We start from the raw sequence: 17975 nt of genomic DNA on the forward strand, positions 1-17975 counted from the left end.
TTTTTTTTGGGGATGACAATGACAGGGCATCCTGCCTACCAGCTCCATCAGATACGCAGGCTGAGACCCTACCTGCCCACAAACTGTCTCGCCAGAGCGGTGCACGCTCTGGTTATCTCTTGCTTAGACTACATGATCCCGTGCCAACCTTGGTTCAGTTCGGTTTCGTTTTTATGTGCTTGCTCTATTTAGTTTTTTGGGTTATATGTTTATTAAAACAAAAAAACTGTTTTATTTGAACTTGGGGCCCATCTAGCTTAGTACAGTGGTACCTTGGGTTACAGACGCTTCAGGTTATAGACTCCGCTAACGCAGAAATAGTACCTCAGGTTAAGAACTTTGCTTCAGGATGAGAACAGAAATCATGCGGCGGCAGTAGGAGGCCCCATTAGCTAAAGTGGTACCTCAGATTAAGAACAATTTCAGGTTAAGAATGGACCTCCGGAATGGATTAAGTTCTTAACCTGAGGTACCACTGTAATGCAATGCGCTCTACGTGGGGCTACCTTTGAAGGTGACCTGGAAACTGCAACTAATCCAGAATGTGGCAGCTAGACTGGTGACTGGGAGCGGCTGCCGAGACCACATAACACTGCTCTTGAAAGACCTACATTGGCTCCCAGTACGTTTCTGAGCACAATTCAAAGTGTTGGTGCTGACCTTTAAAGCCCTAAACGGCCTCGGCCCAGTATACCCGAAGGAGCGTCTCCACCCCCATTATTCTGCCTGTACACTGAGGTCCAGCTCCGAGGGCCTTCTGGTGGTTCCCTCACTGCGAGAAGCCAAGTTACAGGGAACCAGGCAGAGGGCCTTTTCGGTAGTGGCACCCGCCCTATGGAACACCCTTCCACCAGATGCCAATGAAATGAACAACTATCTGACTTTTAGAAGACATTTGAAGGCAGCACAGTTTAGGGAAGTAATGACTGGTGTTTTAATTTATTTTTAATATTTTGTTGGAAGCCGCCCAGAGTGGCTAGGGAAACCCAGCCAGATGGGCAGAGTATAAATAATACATTTTTATTTATTACCCTGCAGATTTGTGTCTAGATAACACGGTGGATGAAACCCAGTGTTAGCTCTGCTCAGAGTTTAAGCATGGAAATGAATGGACTTAGATCTAGCGTCAGGAAGATGCCTTGGTTGGGAAAGGCCGACTTAAATGCTTCACATAAACTATCCGGATGGGATGGCTCCCTCCCCTTCCAAAGCCATCAGAGGCCTTGCTTCTCAAACGTTTTCGGCCACAGAGATGGCCTGAAAATCAGCAAGGTGAATCGCTGGCCACTTGGGAGAGCAACCTCTTACAGCCGATGCAATGGACTGTGCTGGATTTTCAACTGTAATTTCATTGCTTGTTTCATTGCATCTTGCTCGTACTACAATCTGAATTCCGCATTTATTATTCTTATATTAAATTTGTATACCGCCTTCCATCTGCAGATTTTGGGGTGGTTCAAAGGCTCGGGGTACTCTTAGGTCCAAGCCTTTTCTCGACGCAAAGATCTCCAGCTGAATCGGGAGGGCTGGCTTGGGAGCCTTCTTGCAGAAGGCTGCCTCTGAGTTCGTGCAGAGCGCATTCCCCCCCCCCCCACTGCCAAGGACATTCCCCCATCTTATCTACGGAGGCATTTCTGAGCCCCATAGCAGCTTGAGAATTCAGCTTAAAGTTCAGAAAAGAGAGTTTCCCTGTGGTCGGAAGCTGAGATCCTCGCAGAAGTGTCTGCCCCGATGGCATCTAACCCCATCCGTTTCAACCTCCCTGCCCATCTAGACCCCTGGAGGCGCCGGAAGGGTCCTCGTAAAAAGGGCTGCATTGTTAACAGCCGACAACCCTAATTCATCCCTACTGATGTGGTGTCAGCTGGCGGGGTCAGTCTATGAATTCTACGGGTTACGGAAGGAACAGACGTCCCATCTAAGCTCCGGAGGCAGACAGAGGATTCCTTGTGAAGCTTTTTCCCCAAAATAAAATTAGAAAGTATCTCCACTGCCCCAAATAAATTCTTTATATAAAAGCAGCATTTTTCTGAAAGATCCCAGGATTTAGGGCAGTGGGTGGGGGACAGGATCCAGAGAAGGAGAATCTTTAAGAACACAGAATGGAACCCCGATTATTTCTTCTTTTCGCTTTTTAGCCCTGGTCATTTCTGAGCTTTTGAAAGCTGAGAACGCGCCCGTCAACTGAAAAGCAGGTTAGATATCGCCAAAAGCACCCCCAACATTACTGGAGTCTGAAAGACTGGAAGATTAGACAGAAACAGAAACACACGAGCGTATCTGGCTCACAGGGAACACTAAACTGTGGTTTGTTTCGTTTGGAATGGTGAAGCCAGCCTAGAACTGTGGTTTGTTTTCTGCCAGCAAGCCATGATCCGAAGTCAGGGTTTGGTTTTGGGTCTATAAACCAAAAAGAATCTGTTAACATCTCTGAGCTGGGCTGGGAAAATCGGATGCATACTAATGCTTCCGCGGCACGGGATCACATTCGCCCGGTGCTATACCAGCTGCACTGGCTCCCGGTGGAGTACAGGGTCAGGTTTAAAGTGCTGGTTTTAACCTTTAAAGCCCTATACGGCCTAGGACCCTCGTACCTACGGGACCGCCTCTCCTGGTATGTCCCATGGAGGACCTTACGGTCTTCAAACAAAAACATCTTGGAGGTCCCGGGTCACAGGGAGGTTAGGCTGGCCTCAACCAAAGCCAGGGCCTTTTCAGTACTGGCCCCGACTTGGTGGAACGCTCTGTCCCAAGAGACTAGGGCCCTGCAGGACTTGAGATCTTTCCGCAGGGCCTGCAAGACGGAGCTGTTCCACCAGGCCTTTGGCCAAGGCACAGTTTGACCCCTTCCTTCAGTAATCCTCACAGAACTCTAGCCCAATGGTTGCCATTAGTTTGATTCTGAATTGATTTTAGAATGAATTGGTTTTAGAATGCTGTGTTACAGTCATACCTCGGGTTAAATATGCTTCAGGATGAATATTTTTGGGTTGCACTCCACGGCGACCCGGAATTAATGGAGCGCGTTACTTCTGGGTTTCGCCGCTCGCGCATGCGCTAAAAATGACGTCACGCGCATGCGCTGAAGCGGCAAATCGCGACCCGTGCAGAAACGCGGACACGGGTTGCGTTCGCTTCAGGATGCGAACGGGGCTCCGGAACGGATCCTGTTCGAATCCAGAGGTACCACTGTACTTTTATTGTTGTTAGCTGCTCTGAGCCTGGCTTTGGCTTGGGAGAACGGGATATAAATATTATTATTATTATTATTATTATTATTATTATTATTATTATTATATGTACAGTGCGCCAAGAGGGGATTTATTTATTTAGGGTTTTGGAGAAGGCTCCATCCTCGGGGCTGTGGGTACCTGCAAAGCGCTGGAGTGATCGTTCTGGCAGGCGAGCTCCTGCTCCACCTCCGAGGCTTCTAGCAAGTTCCTCTCGCTCACCAGCCGGGACAGCTCCCCCACCACCGTGACGTGCTTGGAAACGGTGCCGGACATCTTCTTGAACTGAGGGTAATTCTCCACAAAGGCCTGAAGGATGGAGAGGAAGGGGAGAGGACATCTCAATACTTGAGCTTCATGGTTTCTGAGCTTTCCCGTCAGTTCAGTCTCGCCATTTCTGCATATTCCATTAACTTGGTCTGCCATTCCCCCCGGTCCAAAAGTCTTGCAAGCTCCCTGCTCCTGGGCAAGCGCTTGCTGATGGCCTTCCCCTAGAATGCTGTATTATTTTATTGTTGTTAGCCGCTCTGAGCCAGATCTCGGCTGGGGAGGGTGGGATATAAATAAAATATTATTATTATTATTATTATTATTACTATTCCAAGCTACCTTCATGTCTGCAATGGATTCCAGCTTCTGCTGCTCCTTAGGCTTCCTCCGCTGGAAGTCTTCCATTAGGTTCTTGATGTTGCTTCCGATTTCCGCAAAGTTTAGGTACATGTTCTGCAAACAAGAAAAAGCAGCTGATCGAAGGAAATGTCAGGGGGGTCTGGATGTTGCTAGAAGAAGCCAAAGGGGGCCCCAGCATCTCGTCCATCATCCTACAGAGCGGTCCCCAAAATACTTTTTTTTAAAAAAACGGTTTGTATTTGATTTTACGAATATAAATTTATAACCATACCAAATAAATATCCATATAAAGAGATTACTCTGAATCTTGGGACTTCTTCCCCATCCCCTCCATGGGTCCTATTGTCAAGATTTTCAACTGCGTATTATTTCATAATCTGTATTTTATATCTACAGTGGTACCTCGGTCCTCAAACTTAATCTGTTCCAGAAGTCCGTTCCAAAACCAAAGCGTTCCAAAACCAAGGCGCGCTTTCCCAGAGAAAGTAATGCAAAGTGGGTTAATCTGTTCCGGACTCTTAAAAAAACAACCTCCAAAACAGCAATTTAACATGAATTTTACTATCTAACGAGACAGTTGATCCATACAATGAAAGCAACAGACAATGTACTGCAGTTACACAGTCAATCAGTCAGTAGCTGAACTGGGTTGCACACAGTCACAAAAACAAAAAGAGCCGCAAAAACAAAAACGCAAATAAATAGCAAAAACAGACAGACCTCAGCGTAACATTCAAAATGGAAGTGCAACACTAAAAATGGAGCATGTTTGGCTTCCGAAAAAAGTTCGCAAAGTGGAACACTTACTTCCGGGTTTGCAGTGTTTGGGTTCCAAGTTGTTTGAGTACCAAGGCGTTTGAGAACCAAGGTTCCACTGTATCCATATTGTCCATAGTATTTGATCCATTACAAGTGAGAGTAAAATCCTGAAAATGTTTTCATCTGCTTACAGTGGTCTCCTAAATAAATTATAATTTCCCCCTCATTTTTTATTGAATTTCTTGTCTTCTTGGCCCCTGAGCTTTCCAGTCAGTTTTGCTATTTCACCGTAGTCTTAACAGCTTGGTTTGCCATCCCTCTCTGACAGGGACTCTTTCTCCCTTCCATCTCTGGGCTAATAGAATTTATGCTGCTGTTGTCGCATACATAAAGAGTCTTTTCTGTTCCTTTGGGATATCAGTACCTATAATTCCTAACAAAAAGACTGCTGGGTTTTGTTTTGTTTTAAACAAAAGTTATTTAAAACATTTTTTTCAGTTCGTTGTATATCATTTCCCAGAAAGCCTACATGACCACCACATGTGATAAAAGGTACATTATAAAAGATTTACGTTGGCGTAAAACTCGTCATTCTCGGCCGACAAGACCACCTCCCGGAGGTCCTTACTTATGCCTGGGACTCGCGAGAGATCGATGCGGTTGTTGTTAATCCCAAGCAGCTCATGGACCATTGCCTGATATGTCCACTACGCAGAGAGGAAAAGAGAGTCAGCAGAGTAAACAGAAGCAAGAAAAGTTCCAAAATTTAGGAAAAGGATCATTGGGACTTTCGCAGGCATCTCTAAACATCTCCATCTGAAACCCCGGGGAGCTGCTGCCTGTCGGGGGTGCGTGCAGAAGCCAGGCCCTGTGACCAAGACTGGGGCCTTCCTAAGTTTGTTCTGAAGAGGCAAGGCACGGCCGCACAGGTGAGGCCGATTGGTAACTCACTGCACCTGGTGGCAAGAGCCGGGAAGGGATATAAGGTCAGCATTTCCTTTCAGCTCTTTGCCACAGCAACACATTCCCTGCCTTGTTGTGTTTGACTCCTCGCTTCTTGATCCTCGGACCCCTGACTTCGTGACTCCTTGCTTCCTGACCCTTGGACCCCTGACTTCGTGACTCCTTGCTTCTTGACCCTCGGACCCCTGACTTCGTGACTCCTTGCTTCCTGACCCTCGGACCCCTGACTTCGTGACTCCCTGCTTCTTGACCCTCGGACCCCTGACTTTGTGACTCCTCGCTTCTTGACCCTCGGACCCCTGACTTCGTGACTCCTTGCTTCTTGACCCTCGGACCCCTGACTTCGTGACTCCTTGCTTCTTGACCCTCGGACCTCTGACTTCGTGACTCCTTGCTTCTTGACCCTCGGACCCCTGACTTCATGACTCCCAGCTCTCTGACCCTCGGACTCTTGGCTTCCTGACTGCTGACTTCTGGACCCCCGTTCCTGCTCCCACCCCACCATCTTCCCCCTGGTCCTGACGTCCCCAGCTGGGACTTGGATCGCCCATGAACTGGACCATGACACTGCCAGCCAGTGTAGGCAATGCTGATCTAGATGGACGAGTGGCGCTTGGTTTAGTGTTTGGGCGGGCCAGCAATAAATCACACCGAGTAGGCGAACTCTTTATCAGGAGTGCCAGGCCAATAAGCAGTAGGTCTTGCCCCTATGAGCAAGGCCGTCTTTACCATATGCGCCGCCGGGGTGCAAAGATCCGCCCAGCGTCTCCAAATTTAGTTAATTTTGCGTGCACGACACCATTGAGAATGACAAGCGGCAGCGTTGAGTCTGAGAAGTGCCACTGTTGTGAATGACCATTGCCGCTGCCGCAGTGCATCTTTGGTAAATGAGCACACAACGTCGAAAGTCCTTTAGTGAAACAATAGGCATACATTTCGGTATTACCTAGGTATACATGTGTAATGGGAATTAGGGGTTGCTTGTGCGTAAGTTGCCGCCACTCTCGGCGAGGTTGCCTGGAAAAACCTTTCCCTGGCTGGACAGTCCTGATTCCGCGTCTGTCTCCGTCACTGGCAGAATCCGTCAGTGGGCGTTTCCTGAACTTCTTCCAACATAAAAGTTCCTTGACGGATAGTCTCCGCCTAGCCTCCCTGCGCGGAAGTCTTCTGCGCAGGGTGGGTGTGGGCAGTGGAGGACCAATGCTCTCCCCACTGGTCTCTGGCGAAGAGTCCTGGAGCCATCCCTCCGAAGCCCGCCTCCGCCCGCCTTTCTCCCTGGTGTAACGCTGATTTCCTTCCCCGGTCACTGAGTCCCCTCCTTTCCTGCTGGGACCACCTCCGGCATCGCTCGGGAGCCCTTCCTCCACTCCTGACTGCGATGGCAGTTCCCTGACAATATGTATTTTGTTTTTCTAGCTTGATCAAAATTATTTATTATTTCATAACTCGTAGATAAGAGCTGCGGCGGCTTCAGCGGCGGGCACCAGATGCCCCCCAGAATTCAGCGCCCGGATGCCCTGCACCCCTTCCACCCCTGGGTAAAGGCGGCCCTGCCTTATGTGATAAATAAGGCAATGATATGTACAATTTTACAATATGCAGAGGATAATATATGCAAAGAAACCAGAGAGAGGAGCTGAAGGAAGTCCGGGGAGGGGGGGAGGGGATAAAAAGGGGGGGAAATGTAAATGGTAATATTGATTGATAATCTGTTTGTTAAAACTGTTCAATAAAAATATATACATATAAGATGGCCCTGCCTATGAGGCAGTTGTGGGGACTAAGTTCCATCCTCTCTGGAGGTTTTCCCAAGCAATCTGAGACTATGCCGGCACACCTGCCTTTGCTCCTCCCGTTTCATGCCTCTCCTGGTCTTGGGAGCCCAGGCGGGAGGGGAGCTTGCTGCAGCAGGAGGGGGAGACACCTGTGCCTCTTATCTCTGCCTCTTGGCCTCCCACCTCCGGACTGCTCTTTGCCACAGACTCTCCGCTCGCTAAGATCTGTTACCTCTCTGGCTTCCGACACCTCCTCCTCCTCCCAGGCAGAAGGCATTCCCAGATTCCCATTTAAAGACAGCTTCAAGGCGACAGGGAGGCTCTCACCTGGTTCAGGAGCGGAGTGATGGCGTCATCCGAGCGGTCCAGGAGCAGCAGCAACGGAGGGACTTCGGTGCGACGGAAGTCAAAAAGCTCATACTCTTTCGTGATCACTTGCTGTTTGGAGGGGAGGAAAGGAATAGGCTAGCCAGGTAGTTAAGGTGTACAAAGGTCCCCTGCACAGGGATTGCAAACTTAGTTTTTCTACCCCGGCACTGGAAGGCAAAAAAGACTCGCCTGTGACCTTTTTTGGCTCAGTGGGAGAGCAATTGCTTGTCCTGCAGGTTCAGTCTCCAGGGGCCCCCCTGCCTGAAATCTAGAAAGCTACTGCTGCCAGCCAGTGTAGGCAGTACAGTGGTGCCTCGGGTTAAGTACTAAATTCGTTCCGGAGGTCCGTTCCTAACCTGAAACTGTTCTTAACCTGAAGCACCACTTTAGGTAATGGGGCCTCCTGCTGCCGCCGGAGCACGATTTCTGTTCTCACCCTGAAGCAAAGTTCTTAACCTGAGGTACTATTTCTGGGTTAGTGGAGTCTGTAACCTGAAGCGTATGTAACCCGAGGTACCACTGTACTAAGCTAGATGGGCCCCAAGTTCAAATAAAACAGTTTTTTTTTGTTTTAATAAACATATAACCCAAAAAACTAAATAGAGCAAGCACATAAAAACGAAACCGAACCGAACCAAGGTTGGCACGGGATCATACAGTCAACAGAAGAAATGATAAAGCTGGTTATCCAGATATTTCCAGTAAGATAGACAGGTAAGTGCAAGGTGCCGTCCTGAGAAACGAGAGAGCAAAAAGTGTGGCGCTCGTGACTTGCAGGATCTAGAGAAACACAACAGCTGAGAGACCGCCAGAGGCACAAGGACTGCTGAGAATAAAAAGCTGTGTGTTACATCAAGAAACATTTCCAACCAATCAGATCAGGGCTTTCCAAACTTTTCATGTTGACGACACACTTTTTAGACACGCATCACTTCGTGACACGGTAATTCAGTTTTACTAGCAAACCAGAGGTTAAACTAACCCATTTCCAGCCCCAGGAGGAGGGCTGGGAGCGTTTGTGTGACACAACACACCTGCCCACTGCTTCCGACACACAAAACACATCACGATACACAGTTTGGAAAGCTCTGAATTAGATGTTAAAGGTAAAGGTGAAGGGACCCCTGACCATTATGTCCAGTCGTGGACAACTCTGGAGTTGCGGCGCTCATTTTGCTTTACTGACCAAAGGAGCTGGCGTACAGCTTCTGGGTTATGTGGCCAGCAAGACTAAGCTGCTTCTGGCAAACCAGAGCAGCGCATGGAAACGCTGTTTACCTTCCCGCCAGAGCGGTACCTATTTATCTACTTGCACTTTGAGGTGCTTTCAAACTGCTAGGTTGGCAGGGGCAGGGACCGAGCAACGGGAACTCACCCCGTCCTGAGGATTTGAACCGCCGACCTTCTGATCAGCAAGCCCTAGGCTCTGTGGTTTAACCCACAGCGCCACCCGCGTCCCAAATTAGATGTTACTTATCCCTAATTTCTTGAGAGACTTGTGGAAGAGGCAATGGCGCTTTACGATTTATCGCATGCACTTTGTTGAGCACTGCCCTGATGTTCTCTTTAAAAAATAATAATAATTCACTAGGCAGTGTCATACAAATACTTTTACTAAATAGGAACGAACCTTGACGCACTCTGCCAGCCTCTTCGCTGGTTCAGAAGAGAGCTGGTAGCGGATCATGGGGCATTTCTTCAGGGACAGGAGCAGAGCGGTCAAGCCTTGGGTGGTCCTGGAGAGCTGAGTCTGGTCCCAGCTGTGGCCCTAAAAAAATATGGCGAAAAGATCAATGAGAGCCGAGCAAGGCCTGTTTGGTTTTATTTCATTTATTACATTTGCACACTGCCACCTGATGTTCCGTTAACACCCCGTGATCTTCATGATGTATTACTGATGTAGTTTGGGGGGGTGTAACATGGGGATTAAGTAAAGGAACGCCTGACCATTAGGTCCAGTCGTGGCCGACTCTGGGGTTGCGGCGCTCATCTCGTTTTATTGGCCGAGGGAGCCGGCGTACAGCTTCCGGGTCATGTGGCCAGCATGACTAAGCCGCTTCTGGCAAACCAGAGCAGCGCACGGAAACGCCGTTTACCTTCCCGCCGCAGTGGTACCTATTTATCTACTTGCACTGGTGTGCTTTCGAACTGCTAGGTTGGCAGGAGCTGGGACAGAGCAACAGGAGCTCACCACCGTCATGGTGATTCAAACCGCCGACCTTCTGATCGGCAAGCCCAAGAGGCTCAGTGGTTTAGACCACAGCGCCACCTGCGTCGGAAGGGACTCCGGGGGTCATCTGGTCCAACCCCCTGCAATGAACCCATGACAAGACGGCTCTCCTATAACAAAACATCTTGCTTAGTCTGCTGCTAGGTGACTTTTGAAGCCTCCAGACATTTGACGCAGTTATCACACCCCTTTGGACGGCCACAGTTTCCCCTGAAGAATCCTGGGAACTGGTCTGAGAGTTGTGCGGAGGCCTGGAATTTACCTCTCACACCACCTACCTGACAGCAGACAGAGATGTTGAGAGAGAACACGTGCGGGTTCACGGCGATGTAGTCTCCGTAGAATTCCTGACAGGCGAGAAACAGGAGAGACTCAGTGTCATAGCAATGCCCAAGAAGCTATTTAACTCCAGTGACCAGGCCCGGTGTCAACGTGTGGCAAAGCGAGGTTGGGTATAAAGCAGGGGCAGGGTTTGTCACTGCGGCAGCTAAACTGGTGAGTGGGAGCGGCCGCCAATCTTGAAAGACCTACACTGGCTCCCAGGACGTTTCCGAGCACAATTCAAAGTGTTGGTGCCAACCTTTAAAGTCCTAAATGGCCTCAGCCCAGTATACCGAAGGAGCATCTCCACCCCCATCTTTCTACCCGGACACTGAGGTCCAGCACCGAGGGCCTTCTGGCAGTTCCCTCACTGCGAGAAGCCAAGTTACAGGGACGCAGGCAGAGGGTCTTCTCAGTAGTGGCACCAGCCCTGTGGAACACCCTCCCACCAGATGTCAAAGAGAACAACAACTACCAGACTTTTAGAAGACATCTGAAGGGAAGCTTTTAATGTTTGGTGTATTACTGTATTTTAATATTTTGTCAAAAGCCGCCTAGAGTGGCTGGGGAAACTCAGCCAGATGGGCGGGGGATAAATAATAAATTATTATTATTATTATTATTATTATTATTATTATTATTATTATTATTATTATATTCGACGAGAATAGGATTGCCTGCCTCATGCATCATGAAGAGTTGGGCAAGGGGAGAGGCTTAAGGGCACCAAATTATACTGCAACAGCACCAGTCCGCCTCTACATCTCCAGAGCAGCAGTGATACTTTCTTTTTTTTATAATATTTTATTAAGTTTTCCATTTTACAGTTTATAAGCACTTCCTCATTTTTCACCCTATTTTTGCTCATATGAGGTACTCAACTCCCACCCCCCACCCAAGTCTCATGGTTACCATAATTGTTTATAATGTCCTCGCATTTATACTTCTTCCTCTTTACATTATACAATTCCCGTTGTCCATTTTTAAGGAAAATGTAAATAGGTAGGGTCATCAACATTGCAAGTTGTCTTCATTCAATCCTGCTAGTGTTGTTGATTGTTTACAATTGTCCTTTAAATACTGCATAAATTTACCCCAGTCTTTTTGGAAAGCTTGATCACACAGGTTTTGGATTTCCCCGGTCTGCTTCGCCAGTTCTGCATATTCCATCTTCTTCATCTGCCACTCTTCAATTGTTGGAAGTTCCTGTTGCTTCCATTTTTTGTTTCTTTCTCCCCTACTATACCCAGTAAAAATGCTTCTGGTTTTTTAACAAATGTACTTTTGTACATTTTCTTTAATTCATTACTAATCAAATCCCAGAAGGTTTTTACTTTGCTACAAGTCCAGCATGTGATAGAAATTTCCTTCTTTTTCTTTACATTTCCAACATTCCTTTTTTTTTATCTTACACATTTTAGCCAATTTAGTTGGTGTTAAATACCACCTATACATCATTTTCATAGTATTTTCTTTTAATGCACTACAGGCTATAAATTTAATTCCCTCATTCAGCAGGGAGCCTTTCCTCAAAAAGGAAGCCCAGAGATACAAAAACTGATGGAATATGCAGAAACGATGAAACTTACTGGAAGAATAAGAAATCAACATAACTTTTTTTTGTAGAAGAATGGAAACAGTTTACAGAATTATTTACAGTTAAATTGTAAACAGATAAGATCATTGACAAGATTATTGTAATAACATGCAATTTCATAAGAGTACAGTAGCACCTCAAAAGTCAAACGGAATCCGTTCCGGAAGACCGTTTGACTTCCGAAACTTTAGGAAACCAAGGTGCGGATTCTGATTGGCTGCAGGAAGCTCCTGCAGCCAATCAGAAGCCACGTAAACTGCATCGGACATTCAGGTTCCAAAATAATGTTTGCAAACCAGAACACACACTTCCGATTCTGCAATGTTTGGGAGCCAAAACGTTCGACTCGCAAGGCGTTCGGGACCCAAGGTCCGACTGTATATATTTAAAGAAGATGAATAAATGACTAAATTAAGTTAATGTGGATATGCAGAAGATGTTAAAAATAAATTTAAGGAGCCGCTGAAAGAGGGGGAAGGAAGCCAAGTTTAGAAATGTCGATATGATTCTAAAATTAGTGGAATGTATAAACCTGAAAAGTAGAAATAATTTTTTTTTTAAAAAAGGAAGCCAAGAGACTTCCTGGACTTGTGGCTCGTTGACCGTAGACATACCTGGACTTCTGCCACAACTTCCTGCTCGTCCGCCTCGGCCAGAGACTTGACGTTGCTCTTGCTGATGACGTTGCTGAAATCTGGAAGGAGGCAGGGAGAGAAAGGAAGCAGGATAAGCGAGAGACAGAAGGGGGAAACAGTGGTCGCTGGGTGGGATATGGATCTGTTCCACGGTGGGCCCTACCCACTCTCCCCCCCCCCCATTTTTTAAATTCATTTTATAACGCAAATAAACAACACAAACAGAAAAACAAACAATACAGTGGTACCTCGGGTTACATACGCTTCAGGTTACATATGCTTCAGGTTACAGACTCTGCTGACCCAGAAATAGTACCTCGGGTTAAGAACTTTGCTTCAGGATGAGAACAGAAATTGCAGCAGTGGCAGCAGGAGGCCCCATTAGCTAAAGTGGTGCTTCAGGTTAAGAACAGTTTCAGGTTAAGTATGGACCTCCGGAACGAATTAAGTACTTAACCTGAGGTACCACTGTACAAACAAATTCTTGTCTTATCCTTATTTTTTTCTAAACATTGTTAGGTGAGCTTCCCCAAGTCCCCCCATCTGATTTTCATTTTACCTCATCTTTAGCAGTTTACATATATCATAATTTTTAACCATTTTTTTAAACACACTTACTTTTACCATAATAATCTTCACATATTATCCTTTACAAATAATACTATTTTAAAATACACTGTCTTCTACTTCTAACCCCACATCCTGTATCCACTTCCGAAGCTATTCTAAGATTTAAATATTAACATATTTTTTTCAGATATTCTTTAAACTTCTTCCAATCTTCTTCCTCTGGTCTCGGAGTCTCCCAGTCAGTTCGGCAAGTTCCATATAGTCCATGGGTCCTACCCCTCTTGCCTTTCTCCCCATCAAAGTCTTCCAGCAGCAGGGCCAAAATCAGCCTTAGGCTGCAAACCAAGCAGCTGTTGTGCTCCATCGGGGCGATTGTGTAAGGCGAGGATGACCTCTAGAGGCCTGTCTGGGTCAGCTCACGCCATCCCAAAATAACCGAACATTTGTGGTTAATGCAGCGATCAATGAGCATCGCTTATTTTTAAAAGATGCGCCTTTCTCTCAAAGGATAGGTCCAAGGCAGGTAACACATGCATAAAAAAGCAAGCACAACCGAAATCTATAACATGCTCGGAAACGTACTGGGAGCCAGTGTAGGTCTTTCAAGACCGGAGTTATATGGTCTCGGCGGCCGCTCCCACTCCCCAGTCTAGCTGCCGCATTCTGGATTAGTTGTAGTTTCCGGGTCACCTTCAAAGGTAGCCCCACATAGAGCGCATTGCAGTAGTCCAAGCGGGAGATAACCAGAGCATGCACCAATCTGGCAAGACAGTCTGCGGGCAGGAAGGGTCTCAGCCTGCGTACCAGATGGAGCTGGTAGACAGCCGCCCTGGACACAGAATTAACCTGCGCCTCCATGGACAGCTGTGAGTTCAAAATGACTCCCAGGCTGCGCACCTGGTCCTTCAGGGGCACAGTTACCCCATTCAGGACCAGGGAATCCTCCACACCTGCCCGCCTCCTGTCCCCCCAAAACAGATAAGAATCTGACCCTTTGCTTCTTTCAGAGACTTGCATTGTCTTCAAAGAATTTCAGAGACTTATAAGACTTATGTTTATTTGGTTTTATGTTTTCAAGAGAATCCATTAAGAGTGCCTATTTTGTGGCTTTCAGAGATTCCTAAGTTTTCTGTTTATGTGATTTCATGTATTTCATATTATATAAAGAGTGTATATTGATATTGTATCATTGTATTTGGTCATTGTGTTGCCTTGGATATTACTGACTACTGTTGGCAATACAGGGGTTAAATTGTTTGGTTACTAGGCTGAGAGACGGCAGGGAATTTCATGACCAAGTGGGGGGATTTGAATCCGAATCTTTCCCAGGTCCAGCTTTAACCACTACGCCGCGCTGCCAAGAAAACGCAACACACCGAGAGGCTTTCCGTACTTACAAATAAAATAGGTGCTGTATTTCGGACGTCGCAGTTCCTGGATGAGGTAATCCACGTTTTCCTGAAAGGACAATTCATCCAGACACCACAGTGAGGTGAGAAATTAAGTCCTTAAACCAGTTACGGAAAGCACTTCTGGTAATTTTCAAGGTGTTTTATATAGCTATATATTTGATGGTCGTCGCCCGCCTTTAGGGTTTGAAACAGGGTGGATAAAAATCAATGTTTTTTAAAAATATATCAAAAAATCAGATTTTTTTTGGATTTAAATTGGATTTTTAAATAAAATGCTTTTGGAGGAAAAACCTTTCTAAATATCGTTTTCTGTTTAAGTTACATTATAGTCCAAAGGCTATCCATCAGGAAATGAGGATTTAAGTTTTTCATGTATGCTAAAACTCAGCCCAAGTTTTTTTTTGTAATCGTTTAACAAACATGGATACATATGCTATGTTATTGTTTTAGTTAAATAAATTGTTATTAAGGAAGTGATTATTTTTCTCCTTCCCATAAAGTACAGCAGGAAAGTTGTCCAAATATAAACAGTTCACTTATTAAACCTCACAATAATTTCATAATTATCTGTCAATGTATTTCTAATAGTATAACCAAATCAGTAATTTTTGATATAGCCGTAAAAACCACTCTGAAAATTTATTATTGCAAAAATCAAACCTTCATCTGGTTGTGAATATTAAGATTATACCAGCAAAAATGAGTATTTCTGTAAAAAAAAATGATCTAAATCAAGTCTTACTGACTAGTGGTTTGAACCAAATCCACTCTGGTTTGAAATCAATAAACATGCAAGCTCCAGGGACCTGAAGGCTAATGGGGAGAGGTGAGCCCAAAACATCTGGATGGCTCTACCAGATGTTTCCCCACCTCTGGCGCAGGCTCCCTTTTGCCCTGTCTCACCTTTGTGGGTCTCAAGAAGCAGATGGCCTTCAGGTGCTTCATGTTCTCCCGATTGGCTGAATCGATGCGCTCAAAGAGGTAGACCTCCTTCTGCAGGATCTCAGACTGCGTGTACACCATGCTCACGATACTGGTCTGCGGGAAGGGTAGATAAAAATCAATGATTAAAAAAAATATATAATTGAAAAATCGGATTTTTTAAAATTTAAATTGGATTTTTAAATTGGATTTTTTTTTTCAATTCCTTATGGATTATTTCCCAATAATGAACAGTCTTCACCTGCTGGTCAAAGAACAGCAAGGAGGGAGCCAGTCTGGCTTCTCCAGGGAGGGAGCTCCAAAGTTGTCTGTGGGGAGCCACCACCGAGAAGGCCCGCTCCCTTGTCCCCACCAAGAAGGTCTGGGAGGGTGGCGGGCCATCATTCTGCTCGGACACTGAGGTCCAGCACCGAGGGCCTTCTGGCGGTTCCCTCACTTCGAGAAGCAAAGTTACAGGGAACCAGGAAAGGGGTCTTCTCGGTGGTGGTGCCCGCCCTCCCATCAGATGTCAAGGAAATAAACAACTATTTGACTTTTAGAAGACATCTGAAGCCCTGTTTAGGGAAGCTTTTAATATTTGATGAATTATTGCATTTTAATCTTTTGTTGGAAGCTGCTCAGAGTGGCTGGGGAAACCCAGCCAGATGGGTGGGGTAAAATAATAAATTATTATTATTATTAAGAGAAGGGTCTTCTACTGAAGGACTCTGATGTTGCAGGACTCGAACTCCCATCGTGTCAGGCTTGCTGGGAGTTGGAGTCCAGCACCACCTAGGGGGCCATGGAGACACAATGGAGGGGGTGCAGTCCATTAGAGCAGGGGGTCTCCAATTCACAAAACTGCGAAGTTACAAGGGACCCCCCCCCAAAAGGCCATCAAGTCCAACATTCAGGGGAAAGAAAGATCAATTTTGCCCAATTGAAATGAGGAAACACAAGAGGTCAGTGCTGGAAATCAGCTAAACAACAACAACAACAACAATAATAATAATAATAATATTGTATTATTTATACCCCGCCCATCTGGTTGGGTTTCCCCAGCCACACTGGGTGGCTTCCAACCAAATATTAAAACAATACAGCATCAGACATTAAAGACTTCCCTAAACAGGGCCGCCTTCAGTTGTCTTTTAAAAGTAAAATAGTTGTTTATCTCTTTGACATCTGCTGGGAGGGCGTTCCACAGGGCGGGTGCCACCACCGAGAAGGCCCTCTGTCTGGTTCACTGTAATCTCACTTCTCGCAGCAAGGGAACTGCCAGAAGGCCCTCAGAGCTGGACCTCAGTGTCCAGGCTGGACAATGGAGGTGGAGACTCTCCTTCAGGTATACAGGATCGAGGCCGTATACCGTAAGTGGGATGTTGCAAGCCTGCAGACATCACTTTGAGCAAAGCCCCAACCAACAGCTGCAACGCAGAATCACCGGAGAACTTTGCCTGTCACCCTGAATTCCATCCAGACGGTCCTGGGTTCGAATTCCAGTGGCATCTCCTCCCTGAGACTCTGGCCAGCCACTGCCAGCCAGTGTAGACATCACTAAGCCCCCATGGGCCAATGATTTCAGTACAAGCCACCCTCACCTGCTCACCTGTTCAAATCAGTCCATTTAGATCCCCCATGAGGTCTAGAATCTTGGTTTCAGTTTTAGGGGATGGGCTGGATCTGAGTGCCAAAGAGCCCCCGTTTGGCATGCAACATATCCCCGGCTCCATCCCTGAAGGGGTCGGGAATTACCCTGAAACCCCTGGAGAGCCGCTGCTGCTGCCAGCCCGTGCTGGCAACACTGGTCTGGATGGAGCAAGGGTACCTGGCGCGTTCCTGCGTTCCTCCCTCCCCCTTTCCGAGCTCACCGTCTCTTTGTCCATCAGAAGCACCTTCATGCCTGTCCCGCTTTCCTCGATCATCTTGGCGATGTACTGCTTGACTGCAAAGACCACGTTCATTTTCCCTCCCGGTGCAAACCCCTTAATTTTTTGCAAAGAAATGCAACTAAACAGGATCCCCCTTTTTTTCCTTCCTTGCACCAAGCCTGGAAGAGCTACCCAATTTCTCTTCCTCTCTCTCTCTTGGCTCTTGCAACCCTGGGAGCTGTAGTTCTCCAGCTGACTCGGCTGCAGCTGCAAGCAGAGGGAGACTACATCTCCCAGAAGCCTCCGCGCCGCCGCCGCCTCCCGGGCTGACATTGCAAGGCTGGGTTTGCAAAGGAGCAAATCTCATTCCGTGATTCCGCACCGCGCCGGCAGGGGGCGCTTTCAGACCGGAGGAGTCGCTAAGCGAGTTTGCTTTTCTTTCTTGGGAGTATTGATGCTTTTGAATTCTGGTGCTGGAGGAGACTCTTGAGAGTCCCATGGATTGCAAGATCAAACCTCTCCATTCTGAAGGAAATCAGCCCTGAGTGCTCACTGGAAGGACAGATCCTGAAGCTGAGGCTCCAAGACTTTGGCCACCTGATGAGAAGAGAAGACTCCCAGGAAAAGACCCTGATGTTGGGAAAGATGGAGGGCACAAGGAGAAGGGGACGGCGGAGGACGAGATGGTTGGA

At 46.8% G+C, this 17975-nt stretch overlaps 1 protein-coding gene across 2 annotated transcripts in view; it reads right to left on the reverse strand.

The window, feature by feature from the left end:
• Positions 1 to 17975, reverse strand: part of VPS45 (vacuolar protein sorting 45 homolog) — a 57530-nt gene that overhangs the window by 28859 nt on the left and 10696 nt on the right. The window contains exons 1-10 of one of the 2 annotated variants that reach the window (XM_083477139.1): positions 17284 to 17553; positions 15395 to 15529; positions 14477 to 14537; positions 12489 to 12568; positions 10235 to 10303; positions 9357 to 9494; positions 7685 to 7795; positions 5192 to 5326; positions 3840 to 3953; positions 3372 to 3539 (exon numbers count right to left, since the gene is read on the reverse strand). In XM_083477139.1, the coding sequence (XP_083333265.1) occupies positions 3372 to 3539; positions 3840 to 3953; positions 5192 to 5326; positions 7685 to 7795; positions 9357 to 9494; positions 10235 to 10303; positions 12489 to 12568; positions 14477 to 14537; positions 15395 to 15529; positions 17284 to 17376 (1104 nt within the window). In that variant the 5' untranslated portion in view covers positions 17377 to 17553. Of the gene's footprint in view, positions 1 to 3371; positions 3540 to 3839; positions 3954 to 5191; positions 5327 to 7684; positions 7796 to 9356; positions 9495 to 10234; positions 10304 to 12488; positions 12569 to 14476; positions 14538 to 15394; positions 15530 to 17283; positions 17554 to 17975 lie in introns of those variants that run through there. The other variant, XM_083477140.1, reaches the window with a different exon arrangement.

The sequence above is a fragment of the Podarcis liolepis genome (assembly GCF_965112155.1).
Source record: "Podarcis liolepis genome assembly, chromosome: 15".
NCBI lineage: Eukaryota > Metazoa > Chordata > Lepidosauria > Squamata > Lacertidae > Podarcis > Podarcis liolepis.